General features: G+C 38.2%; 1 protein-coding gene across 7 annotated transcripts in view; it reads left to right on the top strand.

Moving 5' to 3' along the window:
• The window catches only part of LOC110465227 (golgin subfamily A member 4-like), an 88467-nt gene that overhangs the window by 66704 nt on the left and 12430 nt on the right, over positions 1–9333 (top strand). For 6 of the 7 annotated variants that reach the window (XM_021520904.1, XM_021520909.1, XM_021520907.1 and 3 more), the window contains 6 exons: positions 707–811; positions 1146–1199; positions 1554–1715; positions 1929–2747; positions 3334–3441; positions 4275–4394. In XM_021520904.1, the coding sequence (XP_021376579.1) occupies positions 707–811; positions 1146–1199; positions 1554–1715; positions 1929–2747; positions 3334–3441; positions 4275–4394 (1368 nt within the window). The remainder of the gene's footprint in view (positions 1–706; positions 812–1145; positions 1200–1553; positions 1716–1928; positions 2748–3333; positions 3442–4274; positions 4395–9333) is intronic. The other variant, XM_021520906.1, reaches the window with a different exon arrangement.

The raw sequence follows: 9333 nt of genomic DNA, 5'->3' as shown, positions 1-9333 counted from the left end.
TTGTGTTGAGTACAACTGCTGTTGCCAAGGTGATTATAGAGTGTTGTGTTGAGTACAACTGCTGTTGCCAAGGTGATTATAGAGTTTTGTGTTGAGTACAACTGTTGTAACCAAGGTGATGGAGAATTTTATGTTGAGTTTAACTGTTGCTCTGAAGTTGAATTTGACTGTTCCAGCAATGTTGTTTAACTTGTACCTAAGATGATGTACCCAAAAGGTAGTATTCACATTGGTTATCACAGTAGGCTTTTAGTGAGGAAGTGAAATGTTATACCGTCATTATCAGTACATGTACCTTTACTGTCGGCCCTTACTTCAAAACAAGATTAGACGGAGAAATTCAATCCTAGCCTCTGAACAAAGGTGCATTTTAGAGAAAAGGGTTGAGAATGATACTGATAGGTAAATGATGAGTCAAAATGAGTGTGCTTCTATTTGATATTGGGGTTGTGTGAAAAGGCCTGTTTTGTATCTTTAGTCTTAATTTCTTTCCAAATTATAAAAAAATGTAGGAGTTTATTGAGATTACATCAGTATATTGGGAACATCAGTATATTGGGTTAGACAGAACATTTAATATGGAGATTTTCAAACCACATCTGGTTGACTTTTAAGCAGATAGCAAATTAATCTGAGTTTGCTTTTTCTCTTAAACATATTTCAGACTTCTTTTTCTCATGGGTATAAATATTGTTCTGTGTTGTAGATGGCCAAGTCTACGGAGTTCCAGGCCGCTAGTAGAAGTAGATCACAGCCGTCCATTTCTGGGAGTTCTCCACAGAGCCAGGGATCACCTTCCAATAAATATGAAGTAAGACAGCAGACAGTTCCACAAAACTTACACAGTCTGACCTTCTAGAGTTTCTTAGAATTCTGATTTGTATATCGTCTTGTAGAATTGAGATGAGATCACTTTGACACTGATTTACAGCAGAGCACTCAAACTTAAGCTCAAGCTTGTACTTCACTGTTTACATCTCATCATTGATAGATCATGATGGAATTTCAAATTCTAATTTCTACTTTTCATATGATACTGTTTGATGACATTGGTAAAAACCAGGGACATTTATCTTGTTGTAAATCTGGTGACATTATTTTTCTATGTTTTGATGTACAGTGCGTTTAATGTGTGTATTTTGTAGGATCTGATGTACATGAAGAAAGGCTGGCTTATCAAGCAAGGGACATCAGAGAAGGTAAGGCGTGCACCGAGGTATTACAACACATCGGAACTATATGTGACTAGCTCGTATGGAAGTGCCGGCATACCAGAGACCGTGGGGCTGATTTCTTTACTGTGAAGTTTCATCATTTTAGGGGAAGGATATTTACATGTACTTAATATATCATCAATACTGTTTGCAATTCTTATTGGAGAAAGTGCAACAACTGTTCACTAATACAATTTCTTATCACAAGTTAGCATACAAAAGGTACGATATTCACACACGTAAGCACATATTTCCTGTGGGTGTAAAACTTTCATGTAAGACATTTTTTTAACAGCACAGTTTTTATAATACATGTATTATTATTTATATATAATATAGGACTGGAAGAAACATTGGTTTGTGTTGACGGGAAACTCCCTGCGGTATTACAGGGATGCTCAGGCAGAAGAAAGCAATACTCTAGATGGCCGTATCGACCTCTCTACTTGTTTTGATATATCCGAGGTTGATATTGGCCGTAACTTTGGCTTCAGGATCAAGGTATGTTGAGGAGGAATTTTTATATTTGGTTTTGAAGTGTTGACCTAAAAGCTGGAAACATCTTGATTTTTTCTCTAGAAAGAATTTGTAAGTGCCATTTACAAATCCTCTTATTATTTGGCCTTTTTAACCCTTAAAGAAATTGGTATATGTATAAAACAGAAACACAAATAGCTGCATGTCATGAAATGATTGTTTGGTTTGTCATTTCAGTCACGGAATGGGGAGTATGTCCTCGCTGCTATGACCTCTGGGATACGTAACAACTGGTTAAAAGCAATACGACTAGTAATGGACCTGCAAACTGGCAGTAAACAATCTACCTCTTCATTGTTGTCAAACTCTGCTGACTCTTCACCTCGTACTGTAGATGACCTTGACCTTAGTGCTTCGGCTGATAGTAGTCGATTAAGTGGGTCAATGGACAGTCGGTCATCATCAGAAAGTCCCAAAGATATTCATAAACGTGCTACAACAAAAAATATGAGAAGACATTATTCAGACGTTAGTCCAGGAAATGTGAAGTTTTCTGTGAAGGATTTATCTCCTGCTCTGACACGTATATCTCAACCACCAACCATTGTAGGTGTAGTTAGTGGGGCAACATCTCCCCCTGAACCGGAGAAAAAATCGGGTCTGGACGATCAAGTAGATTCAGCAAATAAGAAATCAGTAAGTAGTGCCAAGTTCTCACCTGAACCTAGTGCCAGCGAACCATTGGGTCGGTATGTCGAAGGGAGTGACAGTGCATCCCTTACCTCAACACTTCCACCACCCGCCCCTGAAGCAGGGGAGGACTTAGCCTCTCGTCGGGCGGTTAGTAGCGAAAGTAGGAAAGAGGAGGATGAGAAATCAAGACGAGCAAAGTCACCAAGTGCTCGTGTGAAAGAAAAGTCTCGCAGCAAAGGTGGCAAGATTCCGACACCACCACAGCAGATGTCAGATGATGAGTATTATGGGATGTCTGCATCAGCTGAGGAGGAAACTGTTAGTTCTATACAAGTGATTGACCTGCAACAGCATCTTGGTGGGGTAAATATTAATTGGAAATTACCTTGACACTGTTCTTGGCATTAACTACTCTTCGTAATAAAAATGTATCTATTTCTCCCATCCGCGTCTTCCAAATTTCCGTGTAAACAGCTAGTCAAGTTTTGTTGCATTACATAACCCTCGTTTTTAACATGCCAAGGGAAATAACTCTAGCTAAACATTTCTGTGCAGGGTAACCCTTTGAAAAATGTAGAAAATGTGAAATGAAACAGTCTTCTCAATTTTGGAATCAAAGATATAGGAGAAAACTTTTTGGAAATTTTACCTTTAGATTCTGCAAAGATTCCTAAAGCTGAGTGAAAGGAGGCACAGCATGGGCAATTATGTTGAATTGTCTTGAATGGAATAGTTGACAGTAGAATAGGTAGTATAGTTGTATCTAAAGTATCAATAAAATCAAATAGAAAATTGTGTTTTCCTAGTACATGTATGAATAAAGTTGATCAAGTTCTAAAGTGAAAGGAACTGAAATTCATTTGAAATTAAACTAAATATTTTCTAAACATTAATTAAGATGTACTATTCAATTCTTTTTCACTTGTTAATGAAATATTTATTCTTACAGGACGGTTACCAAGACAGCAATTTCACAACATCAGAAGACACCCAGGCTTCCACTGGTGATTCCTCAGCTGGTGGGGATGGTATACTGGTGGAACTCTTAGAAACGGAGGTACATAAACATTTATACTTTATGGTTGTCAATATCACCTCCAAGACAGAAGAGTTAATCTGTGTCTTGGTTGCTTGAGATAGGCAATTTTGTTTAAAAATCAAGCTTGTTGTTAAGTTTGAATTATTTCACAGATTCTATACACAAAGGTTCTTCTGCTAAAGGTGTTTTCCTTTTCAACCAAAGTTGTCAAGTTAAAAAAAAAAGATTCTTTAAACTGCAGTAAATTGGTAACAATAAAAAAATGTTTTAAGGAAGATAGAGGAAATACAGCAAGCTTCACTTTCCACCTTATTGTTTGAATTAGTTGCATGCATTATATTGTTTTTTCCATCTTTAGTTTCAAATTTCTTTTACTTGGTTGATCCTGCTAACATTGACAATCTCTATAGTCATCTTAAGAAATCTTTCTTTTTTTAATTTATTTAAATAAAAATCATAGCTGACTTCCAAGAAATATAATCAATAGAAAATGTAACTTGAAGAAAGTGATAACCTTATTCAGCTTACTGGAATTGTATGCTTTACTAAAATAAACCTTTTAGAAGTCTCCCTTTTGAACCTTGTATCTGATACATTATATAGTTCATGAACCTTTCATCATTGAACAAAACGATGAAAAAGAAATCAGATCATAGGTGCTCGGTACTAGGAAATGAAATAACATTTTACTAATATGATAAAGATGACTCATTCTGATTTGATTACTATTTCTTAGTTTATCTCTTTGGTTGGTAGTCAATGAGTTGAAGGAAGGGTCGGAGGTTAGTGTGTATTAATTAATTAGTGTAGCCAATGAGTGTCTGCAGGGCCTAGACAATTTCCATCCACAGGTTGACTCACTGAAAGAACAGCTTGAAAACACACACAAAGATATGGTGAAAATGCATGAAACCAATATTGACCTGAAAACCCGCCTACAGACCATCGTCAGGGAAAAGGATGTGTCGCAGGTTGGTCACGTGATAAACCAATGTAATCTGATTGGATAATATTTATTAATTGGCGGTTGGAATAAACTTACTGCTTGCTGGTTGGTTTCTTGGGTGCTGTTTGGCTATGATTGCTATTAATGTCTATTAGGTTCAGAGGTAGTTGGTGATGAAGTGAGACTAGAGTATTGGTGATGGGGTAGTTTGATCAAGTTTAACTGGAATATCCTGATAAAATCCCTACCAACCAGAACATAAGCATTTAAAAGATCGGAACACATTTGTAGGCATTTTAGGGTACATTGTTAGGAAATTTTCAATTTTTGCTACAATCACAAAATACAAAATATATATGATCTTCCAATTTGAACTTTCCTCATACATTTATACTCAATCTTTACTTTCATAATATGTAAGATATTAATGGTATATTCAGTATGTATGGCTACCCTTTCTGCAAGGATACATAAAGATATATAGCTACTCTATATATATATACATTTGCTGCTGTAAAACTTCAGATTTAACATGTATAATATCTTTTATTTCCTCCCTTCCAAATGACCCATTCCTTTGTTAGGTCACTAGCTATCACTGTTACCCCACAGCTTGAACCCTCCCTGCCCTTATGCCTTACAATTTACTAGGTTGCATTTGACTGTTATTTTACAATTGTTTTAAAACTAATTTCATTAAATGAAATATTCAACTTCAATCATTTGATAAATATTTTTTTGTGTTGAATTGCTGTGGTATGACATTAGAGTAAGTAGTTATTGTTGTTTGTAGACCACACTAAGTTGTGCCTGGTAGAATGGCTAGTTAACACTTAATGTCTAGGTGGTAACAAGTGTCACCACAATGTGGGTCTCTGGGCTAGTCACTACAGTTAATGTCTAGTTGGTGACAAGTGTCATCACAATGTTGGTCTCTAGGCTAGTCACTACAGTTATTGTCTAGGTGGTGACAAGTGTCCTCACAATGTGGGTCTCTAGGCTAGGCACTACTGTTAATGTCTAGGTGGTGACTGGGTCATCACAATGTGGGGCTCTAGGCTAGGCACTACAGTTCACACTCCATCAATTACTTTGACTTATAACTCTTGACCTAATTACATCATCATCACAATGTGGGTCTCTAGGCTTGTCACTACAGTTAATGTCTAGTTGGTGACAAGTGTCACCACAATGTGGGGTTCTAGGCTAGTCACTACAGTTATTGTCTAGGTGGTGACAAGTGTTATCACAATGTGGGTCTCTAGGCTAATCACTACAGTTAATGTCTAGGAGGTGACAAGTGTCACCATAATGTGGGTTTCTAGGCTAGTCACTACAGTTTATGTCTAGGTGGTGACTAGTGTCACCACTATGTGGGTCTCTAGGCTAGTCACCACAGTTAATGTCTAGGTGGTGCCTAGTGTCACCACAATGTGGGACTCTAGGCTAGTCACTACAGTTTATGTCTAGGTGGTGACTAGTGCCATCACAATGTGGGTCTCTAGTCTAGTCACTACAGTTAATGTCTGGGTGGTGACTAGTGTCATCACAATGTGGGCCTCTAGGCTAGTCACTACAGTTATTGTCTAGGTGGTGACAAGTGTTATCACAATGTGGGTCTCTAGGCTAATCACTACAGTTAATGTCTAGGGGGTGACAAGTGTCACCACAATGTGGGGTTCTAGGCTAGTCACTACAGTTTATGTCTAGGTGGTGACTAGTGCCATCACAATGTGGGTCTCTAGCCTAGACACCACAGTTAATGTCTAGGTGGTGACAATTGTCATCTCAATGTGGGTCTCTAGGCTAGTTGGTGACTAGTGTCACCACGATGTGGGTCTCTAGGCTAGTCACTCCAGTTAATGTCTAGGTGGTGATAAGTGTCATCACAATGTGGGTTTCTAGGCTAGTCACTACAGTTATTGTCTAGGTGGTGACAAGTGTTATCACAATGTGGGTCTCTAGGCTTGTCACTACAGTTAATGTCTAGTTGGTGACAAGTGTCACCACAATGTGGGGTTCTAGGCTAGTCACTACAGTTCACGTCTAGGTGGTGACAAGTGTCACCACAATGTGGGGTTCTAGGCTAGTCACTACAGTTCACACTCCATCAATTACTTTGACTTATAACTCTTGACCTCATTAAACCAAATATATCTGAGTTACTCCGTGTTGAATTGCTGTGGTATGACATTAGAGTAAGTAGTTATTGTTGTTTGTAGACCACACTAAGTTATGCCTGGTAGAATGGCTAGTTAACGCTTAATGTCTAGGTGGTAACAAGTTTCACCACAATGTGGGTCTCTAGGCTTGTCACTACAGTTAATGTCTAGTTGGTGACAAGTGTCATCACAATGTGTGTCTCTAGGCGAGTCACTACAGTTAATGTCTAAGTGGTGGCAAGTGTCACCACAATGTGGGGTTCTAGGCTAGTCACTACAGTTTATGTCTAGGTGGTGACTAGTGCCATCACAATGTGGGTCTCTAGTCTAGACACTACAGTTAATGTCTGGGTGGTGACTAGTGTCATCACAATGTGGGTCTATGGCTAGTTAACACTTAATGTCTAGGTGGTATCAAGTGTCACCACAATGTGGGTCTCTAGGCTTGTCACTACAGTTAATGTCTAGGCGGTGACAAGTGTCATCACAATGTGGGGCTCTAGGCTAGGCACTACAGTTCACACTCCATCAATTACTTTGACTTATAACTCATGACCTAATTACATCAAATATATATGAGTTACTCCGTGTTGAATTGCTGTGGTATGACATTAGAGTAATTAGTTATTGTTGTTTGTAGTCCTCACTAAGTTGTGCCTGGTAGAATGGCTAGTTAACGCTTAATGTCTAGGTGGTAACAGGTGTCACCACAATGTGGGTCTCTGGGCTAGTCACTACAGTTAATGACTAGGTGGTGACTAGTGTCACCACAATGTGGGTCTCTGGGCTAGTCACTACAGTTAATGGCTAGGTGGTGACTAGTGTCATCACAATGTGGGCCTCTAGGCTAGTCACTACAGTTTATGTCTAGGTGGTGACTAGTGCCATCACAATGTGGGTCTCTAGGCTAATCACTACAGTTAATGTCTAGGGGGGGACTAGTGTCACCACAATGTGGGGCTCTAGGCTAGTCACTACAGTTATTGTCTAGGTGGTGACAAGTGTTATCACAATGTGGGTCTCTAGGCTAATCACTACAGTTAAGGTCTAGGTGGTGACAAGTGTCCTCACAATGTGGGTCTCTAGGCTAGACACTACAGTTAATGTCTGGGTGGTGACTAGTGTCATCACAATGTGGGTCTCTAGGCTAGTCACTACAGTTCACACTCCATCAATTACTTTGACTTATAACTCTTGACCTAATTACATCAAATATATATGAGTTACTCCCTTGAACTGGGAAAGAGTGCCGATATCATTGTCAAGTCTCGAGAATGTTACCATTTGTATATGACGCTAGCGTTACAGAAGTCCAATGCTTTATCTGGCTGATATAATAAGCTTACATTTTACTAATTAAATAAAGTCAAATGCATGCAGGTATGAAATTTGTCTAATAATGAGCTTTTTCACACTTTTATTTGTTAATCGGTCAGAAACAAATGTTTTTGTTTTCCACAAAGCAAAAAGAGTTTGCATGGAGTATGAACTGTTACTAATTTTGGTGTTTTTAAGTGTATAGGTCTAAATGTGTTGGTTAGGCAATCACTGTTACTGGCAAATCTCCAGTTCATATAGTTCTCACGAGTCTTAAATCAAAATATTGATACAGACAACAACAAAACATCATTCAGGAATTAACAATAATATTTGATCCCTTTTTCATGTAGAAAATCTGTGAGATCATTAAGATTGTCATTTTCTAAAAATCTGAGTCTATTATATAAACACTTTTATATCATCTTTTATATGGCAATGAAAAACAAATGTAAGTGAAAACGGAATTTTTTGATGACATCAGTGACATACATGCCTTGCCTGTAACATCAGTGATTGGCTGTCTAGCATACTGTTAGCTTAAACACTTCAAACTCCAGTTTCCATGGCAACACGACTTGTTGTGGGATTCTGACCAATACCAGGCTGGGTTATGCTTCATTAACTGAGCTTTAGATATGCTTGACCTATTTTACAGCCGGGTCAACCACAGCATGGGCTAGAAAGCCCAATAATGCGTAGCTTGTGGAATCAGCAAAACCAGTCCTCAGATAGCCCACAGGTCGGTATTTAGTCGTGACCTAGGGTCACATGCATATATATATATAATATTATATGCACATATTATATATCATATAGCTATCCGCCCTTTACAATTATGTGTGAAAAATTGATGGTGGTTCGTGTAGTTACTAGAGAGGTAAAGGGCTTGAGGTACTGAGTGAATGCTACTTAATCTAACATTTTATATATGTAGCATTTCTCAATAATGTCGATACAATTATTAATCCTTTCATTAATTTTCTGTGTTTTCCCCTCAAACCGATACTGACATCCTTGAATAATTTGAAAAGTTGTTATGTTTCAAGCTGAAATTGCAAAAGGATAAATGGTTTAGATGTGAAATGGTCATGTCCAATCTGTTACCAAATGGTCTATATATGATAAAATACATTGTTTCCACCAGGTTATCATACTAGCTACTCTAACTTGACTACACTGGACTCTTTAAGCACTGTCAACTGTTTGCACACAATTGCCATGGTTGTATTTTTCTAACATGGCCGGCAAGTCACTATATTTTTCTGTATCTTCCTTACTTAGCCAGCCACTTTATATTTTCTGAATCAGTCTTACTTACCAGGTAGGAACTATACTTTCCTTTCTTTCCTTTCTCTTTCTTTATAGCCTGTCAATGCATGCATACATTTCTGTGTCCCTGCAGGTTTGTTGTAGTTGTTGTTTGGGAGGGGGAATCCTGCTGTATCCCACTATTGTTGGGTTATTTTTTGGGGGGTGGGGGGA

The sequence above is a fragment of the Mizuhopecten yessoensis genome, unplaced genomic scaffold (genome assembly GCF_002113885.1).
Source record: "Mizuhopecten yessoensis strain PY_sf001 unplaced genomic scaffold, ASM211388v2 scaffold11065_1, whole genome shotgun sequence".
NCBI lineage: Eukaryota > Metazoa > Mollusca > Bivalvia > Pectinida > Pectinidae > Mizuhopecten > Mizuhopecten yessoensis.
Note: the sequence above shows the minus strand (reverse complement) of the source record. Positions and strands in the feature narration are given on the sequence as shown.